This window comes from Orcinus orca, chromosome X, assembly GCF_937001465.1.
Source record: "Orcinus orca chromosome X, mOrcOrc1.1, whole genome shotgun sequence".
NCBI classification, from domain to species: domain Eukaryota; kingdom Metazoa; phylum Chordata; class Mammalia; order Artiodactyla; family Delphinidae; genus Orcinus; species Orcinus orca.
In genome coordinates, this window is record NC_064580.1 from 88372189 (window position 1) to 88388971 (window position 16783).

Here is a 16783-nt window from a genome sequence, read left to right on the forward strand (position 1 = left end):
ATGGGGGCAAGAATGAAGACAGCAGCACAAGTTAAGAACATGGCCCTTTCAGTAAATAATCTGGTGAGAGATGATGGTAACTTGTAGGGATGGAGACTTGGTGATACACTGCATGTGGGCAGAGGGTATGGGAAAAGAAGGACTCAGATATAATTCCCAGGCTTCTGGCTTGAGTGACCAAGTAGATTGGAGTCTGTCATACAGAGTGAAGTAAGTCAGAAAGAGAAAGACAAATACTGTATGCTAACACATATATATGGAATCTAAAAAAAAAAAAAAAAAGAAAGGAAGAAACTGGTCAGAAGAACCTAGGGGCAAGATGGAATAAAGATGCAGACCTACTATAGAATGGACTTGAGGATGTGGGGAGGGGGAAGGGTAAGCTGGGAGAAAGTGAGAGAGTGGCATGGACATATATACACTACCAAAATAGAGAGTTAGTCAGAAGCAGCCACATAGCACAGGGAGATCAGCTCGGTGCTTTGTGACCACCTGGAGGGATGGGATAGGGAGGGTGGGAGGGAGGGAGATGCAAGAGGGAAGAGATATGGGGACATATGTATATGTATAACAGATTCACTTTGAAAGCAGAAACTAACACAGCATTGTAAAGCAATTATACTCCAATAAAGATGTAAAAAAAAAAGATTGGAAATATAGGAGCAAGAACAGGTTTGGGGGAAAGATGTGAAGCATGCAACATTAGATATGTTGATTTCAGAGTACCTAGAAGATATCCAGGTGGAATCCACCTTGTCGGCAGTTGGATATGAGAATGAGAAAGATAACTCCAACTTCCGGTTTACATAACTAATAGATGGGATTGCCATTTACAGATATAGGCAACAAAGGAGGAGAAAATAAAAGGCACTTTTCATTTATGTTTTACATTAAGGTTTTTCAGCTATAAAAATAATATAATATTATTTATATAAACTAGGGAAATGGAAACAATGTATATAATATACAAATATATATTATTTACATAAAATGAAAAATAGGGAAATGGGAATAAAACTTATCTGACTACCATTAATCAACATTTTTTGTCATTTTAGATTATTTCCTTCTAATATTTTTTATATGGATATTTATATAGTAGCTTTAAGAGCCATATTTTTCTGAGAAAGGGGCTTCTCTAGAGGTATTTAGGATTGAGAAAAATTAAAAACAGTAGCTGACCTGGTATCAGTTTGTAAATCAGACAGTGCTCACTAAGTTACACGTCCTTAGTCTGTTAAGATTCAAAACATAATTTAATTGTTGGGCACGTGTCCAAGAACAACTCCGGAGTTGAAGAAATCATGACTAGAGAACGTTAGTTTCAATACCCATACTACACAGCCCAATTATAGGTATTCAGTTTCTTCTTTGAAGCTCTCCTTTCCCATAGGGTCTCTACTACAACCACTTCTCCCTCCACAGGTGAGAGCTAATTGGTGGTATTGCTCCTAAGGGAAACCACATTTTTAAAAGCTGTTCTGGAAGCCTCAAAGCCTAGAAAACCCAAAGTAATGAATCTCTACTGAGATCACACAGTCACTCTGCAATCATTTCATAGCTTACTCTGCTTTTTAAAAAAGCTAGACTTGTTTCTAGTTCTAATCCTTGGCTACCTCATGAATACAGAACACATCTAGTAAAATCTCCAGGCAAATACAGAAACCCGAGTCAATGTGAAATTATGACCAGATGTGGAAAAAAGCTCAGTTGTCACTCCACCACAGGCAGAGCTAGACAGAGGAGACAGACTGTAAACTAGGATCAAGGGAGCCATGATAGACTGACAGCAAAAAGAAGGAACAGTCCAGATCCAGGGCTAAGGAGTGGTCACAACCAGGCAAACACGCAAGAGAGGCAGCAAACGTGAAAACTAAGGTTATAAATCTACCTCAGGTAGGAGGTCCACTATATTCTTCCTGCTCAGGGTCCAAAGATTGGTTTCCTCGGTAATGCTCTCAGGGTCAGCGATGTAGCAATATGCTAGACCTGGAAGTTACTGACACTTCAGCCTTAACAAAGAACCTGCAGGCTTGTAGGAGGCTGCTTATTGAGTGAAGAGAAGCACCAGCTCACAGTGCGGGGCGTGGGGGAACAGATCCACAGGCACAGCTTGTCTTAGGACGAAAGGCTCGCCAAGGAGCTTCTTGGCAGAGTTTGGAGGACAGCACAACCTGTAGAAAGAAATCATAATATCAGTTTGAGATAGCCTAATCCACCAGAGGGCAGACAGCAGAAGCAAGAAGAACTACAATCCTGCAGCCTGTGGAATGAAAACCACATTCACAGAAAGATAGACAAGATGAAAAGGCAGAGGGCTAAGTATCAGATGAAGGAACAAGATAAAACCCCAGAAAAACAACTAAATGAAGTGGAGATAGGCAACCTTCCAGAAAAAGAATTCAGAATAATGATAGTGAAGATGACCCAGGACCTCGGAAAAAGAATGAAGGCAAAGATTGAGAAGATGCAAGAAATGTTTAACAAAGACCTACAAGAATTAAAGAACAAACACCTAAACAGAGATGAACAATACAATAACTGAAACGAAAAATACACTAGAAGGAATCAATAGCAGAATAACTGAGGCAGAAGAATGGATAAGTAACCTGGAAGACAGAATGGTGGAATTCACTGCTGTGGAACAGAATAAAGAATGAAAAGAAATGAAGACAGCCTAAGAGACCTCTGGGACAACATTAAACACAACAACATTCGCATTATACAGGTCCCAGAAGGAGAAGAGAGAGAGAGACAGAACCTGAGAAAATATTTGAAGAGACTACAGTCAAAAACTTCCCTAATATGGAAAAGGAAATAGCCACCCAAGTCCAGGAAGTGCAGAGAGTCCCATACTGGATAAACCCAAGAAGAAACACACCAAGACACATAGTAATCAAATTGGCAAAAATTAAAGACAAAGAAAGTATTGAAAGCAACAAGGGAAAAACGACAAATAACATACAAGGGAACTCCCATAAGGTTAACAGCTGATTTCTCAGCAGAAACTCTACAAGTCAGAAGGGAGTGGTATGACACATTTAAAGTGATGAAAGGGAAGAACCTACAACCAAGATTACTCTACCTGGCAAGGATCTCCTTCAGATTTGATGGAGAAATCAAAAGCTTTACAGACAAGCAAAAGCTAAGAGAATTCAGCACCACCAAACGAGCTCTACAACAAATGCTAAAGGAACTTCTCTAGGCGGGAAACACAAGAGAAGAAAAGGACCTACAAAAACAAACCCAAAACAATTAAGAAAATGGTAACAGGAACTTACATATTTATAATTACCTTAAATGTGAATGGATTAAATGCTCCAACCAAAAGACACAGGCTCGGGCTTCCCTGGTGGTGCAGTGGTTGAGAGTCCGCCTGCCGATGCAGGGGACACGGGTTCGTGCCCTGGTCCGGGAGGATCCCACATGCCGCAGAGCGGCTAGGCCCGTGAGCCATGGCCGCTGAGCCTGCGCGTCTGGAGCCTGTGCTCCGCAACGGGAGAGGCCACAACAGTGAGAGGCCCGTGTACCGCAAAAAAAAAAAAAAAAAAAAAAGACACAGGCTCGCTGAATGGATACAAAAACAAGACCCATATATATGCTGTCTACAAGAGACCCACTTCAGACCTAGGGACACATACGCAAAAAAAAAAAAAAAAAAAAAAGACACAGGCTTGCTGAATGGATACAAAAACAAGACCCATATATATGCTGTCTACAAGAGACCCACTTCAGACCTAGGGACACATACAGACTGAAAGTGAGGGGATGGAAAAAAGATATTCCATGCAAATGGAAATCAAAAGAAAGCTGGAGTAGCAATACTCATATCAGATAAAATACTTTAAAATAAAGAATGTTACAAGAGACAAGGAAGGACACTACATAATGATCAAGAGATCAATCCAAGAAGATGTAACAATTATAAATATATATGCACCCAACATAGAAGCACCTCAATACATAAGGCAAATGATAACTAATAAGAACCTGCTGTATAAAAAAATAAATAAAATAAAATTCAAAAATTCAAAGAAAAAATATTCAGTTTGATAAACCAAGGAGAAACTACAGGAACACAATTCCTTAAAATTTAAGCCCTTCCTCTGTGTTCCCACAGCTATCACATTTAATGTAACTACCTGGGTTTTTTAAACCATCTTCCTCATGGGAGTATATAATCTTTTTGAGGCTAGAAATGAGGCAAAAACTGCTTATTATTCATCTCTGTGTTCTCAGTGTGTGACACAGAGTAGGGGTTCAATGGTGAATGGAGCAAGGGGCCTGAGTCATACACTTTTCTGTATGATTTACACACAATAGGTTATTAATATATATATTACTGAATTATTCTACTGAAAACTTCCTAAGCAAATTACTTTTTCCCTTATCACAGGAAGTCAAGTAAAAATGAGAACAAAAATTCACCTATAAACTCACCATTCAGAGAAGAATACATGCTTCTAACTTTTCAGGATATATCTTTCCAAATATGTACATTTAAATTGGTTTCTTAAAGTGGAGTCACACTGTACATACTATACACAGTTTTACAACAGCTTCTTCACATAATAACACATCATGAGCATCTCTCCACTATATGTAGTTACCTCACTTTTATTGGCTATATGGTATTTCATTAAATAAATGTAATGTAGCTTATTTATCTAATTCCTTGCTATTGGAAATGTAAGCTGTTTCTAACCTTTTGCTATTTCAAAAAGTCCCTTCATGAATATTCTTATAGTTATATCTTTGCTTACATTTTTAGTTATTTAGAAGAACTGCTGAGTTGAAGGGCCTGTATGTTTTTAAGGCCCTAAGATATGTATGACTAAACCTTTTTAAACCTTGTTAAAAAAGGTTGTACTAATTTACACTCAAACCAACAAACCAGATGAGTTCTTGTTTCCCTGGCTAACACTCAGTCGTTTAAATAGCACTGTCCTATTCAAATAAGGAACAAGACAAGATATTCACTATCACTCCTACACTGGAACATCTTCTTATCCAATGTAATAAGAAAAAAAAAGTATTAGAAGGAGAGAGACAAAACTGCTTTTATATGGTGATCATATGGCCAGCTACCAAGAAAATGAAAGAGAATCAACTGGAAAACCTGTAAAACAAATAAAAGAATAGGTAGCTTGACACAAAATCAGCAATAACGAGTTAGAAAATATCATGAAAAAGGTCCCTGTCATAAAAGCAATAAAAACTTTACAATATCTTGTATTAATCTTAAGAAAAAAGACCTGTATTGGGAAAAAAATACGTGTTTATATTTAGAGAATTCCATAAGCCTAGAGTAATTGAAGAGATAGGTCACATACCTGTATAGAAAAAATACTGTAAAAGATTTCAATTCTCCTTAAATTAATTGGAATCAATAAATTCCAATCACAAGCCCAGAAGAATATTTTTGATAAGTTGATTCTAGAGCTCTGTTAGAAAATACATGAAAACGTTAAGAGCATATATCCTTTAACCCAGCAATTCCACATCAGGGATTTATCTAATAAATATACTATCACATACACTTATTCATCACATATACATAGTCATTGCAAAAATACACAAAGATATATGTACAAGGACATTCACTGCAACACTGTGGTAACAATAGAGTAGAAACAACCTCAAAATTCATTAGGATGAATGTCCCTTCAAAGGGACAAGTTAAATTATATATTTATGTAAGTTAAAACTATACAGCCTATTTTAAAAATTAAGTAGACCTTTAAGTACTGATGCAGATCCTACATCATTGTAGAACAATCTCCAAAATCTACTGTTAAGTGACAAGCATGGTGCAGAATAGTGGGGTTTTAAAAATTTTTTAAATTGAAGTATAGTTCATATACAATGTTGTGTTAGTTTCAGGTGTACAGCAAAGTGATTTAGTTATACATATATATATATATATTTTTTTTTTTTTTAATTCTTTTCCATTATAGGTTATTACAAGATACTGAGTATAGTTCCCTGTGCTATTCAGTAGGTCCTTGTTGTTTACCTATTTTATACACAGTAGTGTGTATACGTTAATTCCAAACTCCTAATTTATCTCCCCCACCACCACCGCTATCCCCTTTGGTAACCATAAGTTTGTTTTCTACGTCTGTGAGTCTATTTCTGTTTTGTAAATAAGTTTGTTTATATATCACTTTTTTAGGTTCCACATATAAGTGACATCATATGATTTTTTTGTCTTTGACTTATTTCACTTAATACGATAATCTCTAGGTCCATCAGAACAGTGTTTATAGTCTGTTTCTATCTGTTTACAAAAGAAAGAGCGATGTACACACACACACACAGAATATATCTGGTAGGCTACACAAGAAACTAGGAAGAGTGGTGACATCTGAAGGACTAGGAGCCAGGAATAAGAAGACTCATTATTCACTGCATGCACATGCACTCTTATGTACTGTTTTTTTTCCCTACCATATGCACATACTGTCTTTTCAAAGTAACTTTTTCTTGCCTTTCTGAGGCCATGTTTATTGTTTTACTCAGTCTGAGTGTTAGCAGAATCCTAGGCTTACTCTTAATCGTTGCATTTTTTAATCTATTGTTTTGCAAAATAAATATTTTCATTTTATTCAAAAGTGAAACATATAAAGGTATATAGTGAAGTTTCTCCACACCTCTGACTCCCATCCCTGCAGTTTTCCCCCACCATAGATAACTACTATTATCAGTTTTTTGTTTTTGTTTTTGTTTTTTTGGGCCGCACATCGCAGTATGTAGGACCTTAGTTCCCCGACCAGGAATCGAACTGGTGCCCTCTGCAGTGGAAGCACAGAGACTTAACCACTGAACCACCAGGGAAATTCTTTTTTTTTCTTAATTTTTTTCTATTAATCAGTTTCTTATAAAACTTACCAGTTTCTGTATGCATATACAGCAAATACAAATCAATATTCTCTTCACCTTTTGTCCGTTTTTACAAAGATAGCTATCATTATATCAACAATTCTGCATACCTTGCTATTTCTATTCAGAACCAAAATCACAAGCCACAAAAGAAAAAACAGACTGGACATCACCACAATTAAATAATCTTGTGCTTCAAAGGATAATGTCAAGAAAGTGAACAGACAACCCACAGAAAAGAAAATTTCTGTAAATCATATATCTGATAAGGAACTTATATCTAGAATTTTAAAAGAATTCTTAAAACTCAATAATAAAAAGATGACCCAACTGAAAAATGGGCAAAAGATCTAAATAGACAGGTCTCCAAAGAAGATATATATAGGGCTTCCCTGGTGGTGCAGTGGTTGAGAGTCCGCCTACCGATGCAGGGGACACAGGTTCGTGCCCTGGTCCGGGAAGATTCCACATGCGGTGGAGCGGCTGGGCCCGTGAGCCATGGCCGCTGAGCCTGCACATCTGGAGCCTGTGCTCCACAACGGGAGAGGCCACAACAGTGAGAGGCCCGCGTACCGAAAAAAAAAAAAAAAAAGATATATATATATATATATATAAATGGCCAATAAACATATGAAAAAATGTTCAACATCATTAACCATGGGGAAATGCAATCAAAAACACAAGGAGGTACCACTTCTCACCCATTAGGATGTGTATAATAAAAAAGACGACAGTAGAGTTAACAAAGACGTAGAGAAATTGGAACACTCATATACTGCTGGAGGGAATTTAAGATGGGAGGCTGCTTTGGAAATAGTCTGGCAGTTCCTCGAAAGGTTAAAATAGGTACCATACGACCCAGTAATTACACTACTAGGTATCTACCCAAGAGAAATGAAAACATATGTCCCCACAAAAACTAGCACATGAATGTTCATAGCAACATTATTCATAAGAGCCAAAAGGTGGAAACAACCTAAGTGTTCATCAACTGATGAGTGAATAAATGTGGTATATATCCATAGAATGGAATATTATTCAGCCACAAAAAGGAATGAAGTACTGCTACATGCTACAACACAGACGAACCTTACAAACATCATGCTAAGAGAAAGAAGCCAGATGTGAAGGACCACATTTGCAAAGAACTTCACTTGTATGAATTCTGCAGAATAGGCAAATCCATACAGACATAAGGTCGATTAGTGGTTGCCTAGGGCCAGGGGGTTGGGAAAAAATGGGAAGTGACAGGTGAGAAGTGCAGGGTTTCTTTTGGAGCGATGAAAGTGTTCACAATTAGACAGTAGTGATGGCTGCACAAGTCTGAGAATGTACCAAAAACCTTTGAATTGTACATTTTAATTAAGGTTGAATTTTATGATATGTGAGTTATATCTCAATAAAGTTGTTAACAGAAAATAACGTACCTTAGAGATCTTTCCGTATCAGTAAACAGAGAACATCTTCATTCTTTTTTATAGCAGCATGGTATTCCATTGTATGGATGTACATATTTGATTTAACTAGTTCCTCACTGATGGACTTTTAGGACATCTCATCATTTGCTGTTACAATATTGCAATCAATCAATCAATCAATGCATGTCATTTTACATGTGTGTCAGTATATTTGTAGGATAAAGCCTCAGGAATGGAATTACTGGGTCAAAAGGTATATATACATTTATGATCTTAATCTATATTGCTAAATTTCCTTCCATGGGATAGTGCCAATTTACACTCTGACCAGTAACTTTTTAGAATTCATGTTTCCCCATAGTATTGCCAACAGTGCATTATCAAACTTTGGAACTTTTGCCAATCTGAGATACAAAAAGTGGTATCTCAGGGTACTTTTAAGCTGCATTTCCACTATAATGGAAGAGACTGAGCATCCTTTCATGGTTCATACACATTTATGTTTTCTTTTTATATCTTGCATTCATTCTTCTTTTGCGCTGTTGTTTTTCTTACTGATTTCCAGGAGTTTGTTAATAAATTAAGGAAAAAAGTTTGTAATATGAACTGCAAATTTTTTTCCAGTTTGTACATTGTTTCCTCTCTTTGCTTTTGGTGTTTTTTATCATGCAAGTTATTGATTTTTAAAACTGTTTTATTGCAATATCATTCACAGCTCAACCACTTATTCAGTTCAGTGGTTTTTAGTATATTCACAGGATTATGCATCTATCACAACAATCAATTTTGGAATATTTTCATTAACTCCTTAGCAGTCACTCCCCATTTCTCCTGAAACCCCCCACCCTAAGCCCTAGACAACCATAAATCTACTGTCTGTCTCTAGAGATTTGCCTAGTCTGGACATTTTCCTATAAACGGAATAAGTGGCCTTTTGTGTCTGGCTTCTGGATACCAGTCCCTTATCAGGTAAATGATTTTCAAATCTTTTCTCCCATTCTGTGGGTTGTCTTTTCATCTTTTCACTTTCTTGATGGTATCATTTGCAGCACAAAAAGTTTTTTTTAACTTTGATGATGTTCAATTACACACACACACACTTTCTTGTAGCTGTTCCTTGGGTCTTTGATGTTATATGTATGAAGGCTTTGCCTAACCCAAGTTCACAAAGATTTACTCCCATGTTTCAAGCTCTTACATTTACTTCTATAATCCATTTTGAATTCATTTCTGTGTATGGTGTAATGAAGGAAGTTTTGTTTTATGTAGCCAAATTTAACAACCTTTTATTATATGTCTTCTGAATTTTCATAGTTAGAAAGGGCTTCTGCACTCCAAGATTATAAAAAAAATTCTCTGATTTCCTAGGGTACATTTATGATTTCCCCTGTTTACACTTAAATCTCTTAACTCTTCTATAATTTATCCTGGTCTGCAACATGAGATGTAGATCCAACCTTTTTTTTTGCCTTAGCTACCCAGTTGTCCACCACCATCTCTTAAATAGTTCATTTGTTCCCCATTGATTTGAGGTGCCACCTTCATGATATGTATATAAAAACATTTTTAAACTGTATAATGAAAATAAAAATAAAGGACAACTGGAAGAGTATGCAGGAAAAGATAAGGAAATAAGTGTGAAAATATACGGGCCTCATGATTTTATTTTGGGTAGAAGCAGCTCTTTGACAACTTTCTCAATTTTTTCCCATGGGTACTGGTGTGTTTAGGTTTACTGTAGCTTCTAGAATTAATATTAGCCATTTGCATTCTTCCGGGAAATGTCCCATTTCATCTAGGTTTTCAAACGTATTAGGAAGGAGTTATACAAAGTACTTTCTTATATTTTTAAAAATTTCTTCATATCTATAGTTATGCTCCTTTTTCTCATTTAAGACTTCATATTCTTGATTAGGTTTACTTATCTATTTTATTTTCTTCTTCCAATAACACCTTCTGGTTTATTTGTTGAGTCTATAGGTTTTTGTTTTTTTTTTACTGGGGTGTAGTTGTTTTACAATGTTGTCTTAGTTTCTACTGTACAGCAAAATGGAGTTCCCTGTGCTATACAGAAGGTTCTTATTAGTTATCTATTTTATAAATATTAGTGTATATATGTCAATCCCATTCTCCCAATTCATCCCCCCATCCACTTCCCATTAGTGTCCATACATTTGTTCTCTATTTCTGTGTCTCTATTTCTGCCTTGCCTTTGTAGTTCATTAATTTCTGGATTTTTAAAATGTTATTGATTTCTTCCTTCAGTTTTCGTTAGCTTTATTGTTCTTCTAGCTCACTGACTTGAAAGCTCAATTTATTTCCTTTTAATTCTCACTTGTTTCATCTAGGTATTTCATCTGTACTTTATTTATTAATTTATTTATTTTGGCTGTGCCACACAGCTTGTGGGATCTTAATTCCAAGACCAGGGCTTGAACCCAGGTCCTCAGCAGTGAAAGTGCAGAGTCCTAACCACTGGACCGCCAGGGAATTCCCTCATCTGTACTTTATACCCACCTATGTTGTTCCAATATTACAAAGAAATTGTGTTATTTATGTAAAAAAGAGAGAGAGATTACAAGAAGAAAACATTTCAAAAATCAAAATAATTGAGCAGGGCCAGAACTGGGAGTGAAGCAGAAGGCATTCCCCGTGGGTGCACAATTTAAGAGGGTGCCAAAAACTCAGTAATCAAGACAAATGATATCTTGATGCAATAATTTGGAAAGTCAAATTGTAAAATTATGGCCAGCAGGCTGGCTGCCTGCTTTCATAAATACAGTTTTATCGGAACTAGGGCCAGGACTAGAGTAAGGTGACTGAGGCATGGCTTACCAAGTACAGGAGTGGATCTCACTTTTTAAAAAAACGTAATATTTTGTTCACAGGTATTTTGGACAATTTAATTTCTGAAAATACTGCATTAAAAATGCATCTTGGGGCTTCCCTGGTGGCGCAGTGATTGAGAGTCCGCCTGCCAATGCAGGGGACACGGGTTTGTGCCCTGGTCCGGGAAGATCCCACATGCCGTGGAGCGGCTGGGCCCGTGAGCCATGGCCGCTGAGCCTGCGCGTCTGGAGCCTGTGCTCCGCAATGGGAGAGGCCACAACAGTGAGAGGCCCGCGTACCGCAAAAAAAAAAAAAAAAAAAAAATGCAACTTGATTACTAAGATTTGGGGCATCCTCTTAAATTTTGTACCTGATGTGGGTTGCTTTATTTGCCTCATCCAAGACCTGGCCCTATAATTGACTCTTGATGACAGCATAATGACTTTTTTATTTCTTTATACTTCTGTACACTTTCCAAATTCTGCACAATAAGCATAACAATAAGGATTACTTTGACCATCAGGAAAAATTAATTAATTAATTTTTTGCGGTACGCAGGCCTCTCACTGTTGTGGCCTCTCCGGTTGCGGAGCACAGGTTCCGGACGCGCAGGCTCAGCGGCCATGGCTCACGGGCCTAGCCGCTCCGTGGCATGTGGGATCTTCCCGGACCGGGGCACGAACCCATGTTCCCTGCATCGGCAGGCAGACTCTCAACCACTGCGCCACCAGGGAAGCCCAGGAAAAATAATTTAAAAACGAAGTCAAGACTCACTCAATGATGTTCCTTGTGATTTCACCATGGGGCTTGCAGGAAACAAAAACTAGTATGCGGATGGCCCCGTAGTTTCGAATGGCTTGAACCACCTGGTAATCTAAAGGAAGAAACACATTGCTATTAATATAATTAAACTATCATGGTCCAGGTTATCACAAAGTTGCAACTGGCTGGCACATAGCACTGGTTAGGAAAAGAGGAGAAGCAGGTTCAGAGCCACCTCACTGAGAGCAGCCTTAACATGGTATAGAAATGAGAGACCAAAGCTGGTGGACATCATGGGAATACCTAACTAGCTCTGTAGCAGGAAATCTAGTCATCCTTACGCAGTCCCGGCCCGGGCTGGGTTCACTACAGCAACAATTAACTGCCCATCTTCCTTTGACTTCAGTAGCTGTGGCAAAATCTTCTCTGCTCGACCAGTATGGAATTCACAGTTGGTGATGCCTGCAAAAGAGAGGCCCACGTGCCATAACTCAAAATGCAAGCCAAGCAGTTGGGGGTGGGGAGCTTCAGCTTTATAGAAACGTACAGAAAGCAGGGAGGGCTCTGCCATCTTCCCTTTAGATCTAACATACTTCTGCATAACAATGAAAGAAATGCTTTTGGAGCTGCTTCATTTTTTCCAATGCGCTTTCCCTTGCAACATCTCTGTAGGCCTTTCAGCTTGAGAGACTAGATGTGTTATTTTACAACTTAGTGACTCACACAGCACATAAGGACCTATACCAAGAAGAGAACCTTGACTATAACTCAAGTGCTCCTTCTGCTATATTGGAGGCTTTCACATGGAGCCTCAGGAGCTGTCTAGAAGTGAGGTAGAGGGGAAAGAAAATCTTTTTTCTATGTTGCAGTTTGGCCTAAGACTTTGTTCAAAGAAAAGGTCCTACTGCTAAAAATAGTTTGAAACCTATTGTATTGTTATGATGCCTCATGAGTCTAATGTCAAGAAGGCTCTTCTATATTATTCAAAGTTTTGCCAAGTTCCCTTCCTATCAGCTAGGCTTATTCCTTCCCTTAGGCTTTTTCCAGATAGAAACAAAAAGATTAGGGAGGGATAAATTAGGAGTTTGGAATTAACATATACACACTACTATATATAAAATAGGTAACCAACAAAGACCTACTGTATAACACAGGGAACTCTACTCAATATTTTGTAATAACCTATAAGGGAAAATAATTTTTTTAATGAATTTATTTATTTTTGGCTGTGTTGGGTCCCCGTTGCTGTGCCCGGGCTCCCTCTAGCTGTGGTGAGTGGGGGCCACTCCTCGCCACAGTGCACGGGCCTCTCATTGCTGTGGCCTCTCCCGTTGCGGAGCACAGGCTTCAGTAGTTGTGGCTCGCGGGCTCTAGAGTGCAGGCTCAGCAGTTGGGGCGCACGGATCCAGCTGCTCCGCAGCATGTGGGATCCTCCTGGACCAGGGCCTGAACTCGTGACCCCTGCATTGGCAGGAGGATTCTCAACCACTGCACCACCAGGGAAGCCCAGGGAAAATAATTTGAAAAAGAATATATATATATACATATATATATATATATGTATATATATATAACTGAATCACTTTGCTGTATACCTGAAACTAACACAACATTGAAATCAACTATACTTCAATTTTTAAAAAAAAGAAAAAAAAGGGGGACCTCTTTTAGAAAGTCATCAGGATCCAACTCTGAGCACTCCAGAACACCTTCCCTTCCTCCCCAGTCATGGATACAGTAGATGCCCTTTCCCACACAACCGTTCCCATAGTACAGAACAACTACAGCTCTTAATTTCTCCCCAGAATGTGAGCAGTGTACCATTGAAGGCTACAGTCCACCTGGCATCCTCTACCGCCTGCTCCACCAACTCAATCCCAAGGACCTAGGAGGTATACTGAGCCAGAGAGAGGCCAATCACACCTGGGGAAGTAGGAGAGAATAAGAGGAGGGTATTTTATGGTATTACCAATGAGGTTATGCCTGCACCACTATCACCACCTCCCCACCTCGGCTGCAAGGGCCCTGGGTGCTGCGTGGATGGTGTTGGGGAGATAAGCTGCATGTTGATTCTGCCCTGGGCTGCCACTTGCCAGTTACACAGCAGATGTCAAGGAGGATGGTGTTAGAGTTCACTCCACTCAGCTCCCCCACAGTCCGATACAGTATCTCTGCACCAGCAATGTTAACCTGGAAAAAGGCATCTGGAGAGATGCAGATCTTCAACCCCAGGAGATCTTCAAAGATGTGGGGTTCCCCAAACAGGAGCTGGTAGGGGGACTGCTGATGGCTGCAACGGGTCGTAGTGCTAGAAAAGAATAAAAGAAGAAAGCACCTTGGAATGGCAGACCAACCTATCTCTAGTGGTTGGTTGGAGAGGGAGGCCCCAGCATCTCAGCTAGGAGACAAAGCCTCCATGGCATGGCCCTGAGAGCTCTGGAGGAGTTTCCCTCTCAGGGGATGGAGGTACCTGCAAACACTTGGTCATCAGCGGCGCTGCCTCAGTAATCCACAACCCAGACTATGGCAAGCCATCAGACTGCGGCTTGCTGTTGGGCTGTCCCAGGTTTACCTTTCCTGGAAGTAAAGTGATGTCAAGTCACAGACTGCTCCTGGCCCTTTGGTGAAAAACTTCTTTACAGTCTCCTTCTGAACACAGAGCTCCTCCTGCCCAGACCACAAAATCAGGAGTCAAGCAAAAACCCACCTCTGACAAATTTTCTCTCCAAGCTCTATGGTAATCAGCCCTGCAGTAGTCAGACAAGAAGGCACATTACTCAAATCCTATTATAGATAACACTTAAAGCAATGTTCTGTAGGACCAAAAAAAAAAAAAAAAGCTATTTTCACATCTCAGCAGAAGCACTCCTTTGCTTATTGGCTTTTGACAAATGCTATACAACAGACATGGCACTTTCTCTGGTTTGAGCCTCTTTAATAGTTCTCTAAAGAAAGTGTGAGAGTTATTCTTGTTGTAACCTAGGAGCTAAACTAAGCTTTTGTCCCATCACAAACAAGCAATAACCTTTCAATTCCTTTCACACTTCTCTACTTCAAATATCCCATCCACCCATCCAAACACCACCTCAGAAGACACACGTCCTAAGAGAAAGGAAAGAAAGGGCACGGAACAGAATGAGCACGGTAACTAAATCCTTTCTTTGAGTTCTAAACGTTTTAAAATTCTTACGTCACTACAGAGAGCCCTATCCATCAGCTAGACACAAGGACATATGACAATAAACTATGTTGGAGCTATAGAGTTAAAAGGCCAGGAATCAACGACCTGGGTTCAAGCCCTATAGCTTTGCTATTTACTAGCTCTTTAACCTTGCGTACCTCTATGCCTCCATTTGCTCAGCTGTGAAATGAAGGGAACAATACCTCTCCCTCTCCAGCCTACTTCACAAGTTGCTTGAGATGATCACATAAGTATTAGAATATTTTGATACAGGCATGTTTGAAAGCTCTAAGTATATTACAAATGTAAAAGTATTATGTAGATTATGAAATTCTGACCATATTCTAGTCTCTATTAAATTGGCTTCTGGAATTAGTAGAACACCTAATAAGTTCTGTGGGCAAAGTTCTTGTGAAAATCCTCAGAAGTCCTCACATGATAATTAACTTGGTAACCTAGCCTCAGTCTCTTTGGTTTCATTATGCCAGCAGCATGGTTAACAGGATCCTTGCCATCTCCTCATCATCATCCCCAACCCTTCTTTCCAACCCATACATTCTATGGATGCATTGTTTCTGCTATCTTCCCTGAAACCTCCAAATACCAACTGCAGCATATTGATAGTAAGGGCTGCTATAGAAGCTGTTCCTTATCATCCTTTGAGTCTCACCTGCCTTAATTCCTGGGGATGGAAAGAGATGATGGCCATTGTGTGCCCTTGGCTATTGGTGTGGGCTATGAGCTCACGCCAGTACCCACCTTCACGAAACAGAAGGCAGGGCTCCAATGGGGACTGTTGAAGGAATACTTCGTAGTACTAGGAAGAAAACAGTACTATTACACAGGCAAAACTAACAAAGTTTGACAGCTCATTATTCATGCTGAGCAACTGTTACGGGCTGAAGCGTATCCCCCCCACACACAAATTCATATGTTGAACGCTTAGTACCTCAGAATGTGACCAGATTTGGAGACGAGGTCTTTAAAGATGTGTTTAAGTTAAAATTAGGCCATTAGGGTGGGTCCGAATGCTGTGGTTTCAGTTGGCCATGCTGCTACCCCAGTGGGCCCACCACACCAGTGGGCCTGGAGGACAGTATCAACCCATAGAGGATTATTCTCAAGCCTTAAAATTTAGTGGAATTTGCCCTGCTAGGTTTCAGATTTGCTTGGGACCCAAGACCCCTTTCTTCTTTCTGATTTGTTCCTTTTGGAATGGGAATGTCTATCCTATGCCTGTCCTACGATTGTATTTGGGAAGCAGATAATTTGTCCAGCTTCACTGGTTCACAGCTAATTCTGTCTTAGGATGAATTATACCTTGACTGATACCTCTCATCCACACTTCATTTAGATGAGATTTAGGACTTAGAGTTGATGCTGGAATGTGTTAAGAATTTTGGGCTGTTGGAATGGGGGTGAATCTATTTTGCATGTGAGAAGAACATGAATTTTGGGGGTCCAGAGGAGAGTGTTGTGGGCTGAACTGTGTCCCCCTAGGATTCATACATTGAAGTCCTAACCCCCAGTACCTCAAAATGTGACTGTGTTTGGAAATAGGGCCTTTAAGTAGGTGATTAGTTAAAATGAGGCAGTTAAGGTGGACTCTAATCCAATCTGACTGTTGTCCTTATAAGAAGAGGAAATTTGGATACACAGAAACATCAGGGATGTGCACGTGCACAGAGGAAAGCCCACATGAGGACACAGC

The 16783-nt window shown here is 39.3% G+C and overlaps 2 protein-coding genes across 7 annotated transcripts in view; both read right to left on the reverse strand.

The window, feature by feature from the left end:
* The window catches only part of XKRX (XK related X-linked), a 70041-nt gene extending 66558 nt beyond the window's left edge, over positions 1-3483 (reverse strand). Inside the window, exons 1-2 of the mRNA XM_049705113.1 lie at positions 3296-3483; positions 1892-2174 (exon numbers count right to left, since the gene is read on the reverse strand). The gene's annotated coding sequence lies outside the window, so the exon portion shown is untranslated. The remainder of the gene's footprint in view (positions 1-1891; positions 2175-3295) is intronic.
* Positions 1-16783, reverse strand: part of TRMT2B (tRNA methyltransferase 2 homolog B) — an 88898-nt gene that overhangs the window by 50289 nt on the left and 21826 nt on the right. Inside the window, exons 4-9 of one of the 6 annotated variants that reach the window (XM_033412421.2) lie at positions 15743-15889; positions 14464-14558; positions 13985-14199; positions 12233-12353; positions 11904-12003; positions 6306-8447 (exon numbers count right to left, since the gene is read on the reverse strand). In XM_033412421.2, coding sequence (XP_033268312.1) covers positions 11925-12003; positions 12233-12353; positions 13985-14199; positions 14464-14558; positions 15743-15889 — 657 coding nt within the window. In that variant the 3' untranslated portion in view covers positions 6306-8447; positions 11904-11924. Of the gene's footprint in view, positions 1-6305; positions 8448-9386; positions 11822-11871; positions 12004-12194; positions 12354-13984; positions 14200-14463; positions 14559-15742; positions 15890-16783 lie in introns of those variants that run through there. The other 5 variants (XM_049705151.1, XR_007474936.1, XM_049705152.1 and 2 more) reach the window with 5 other exon arrangements.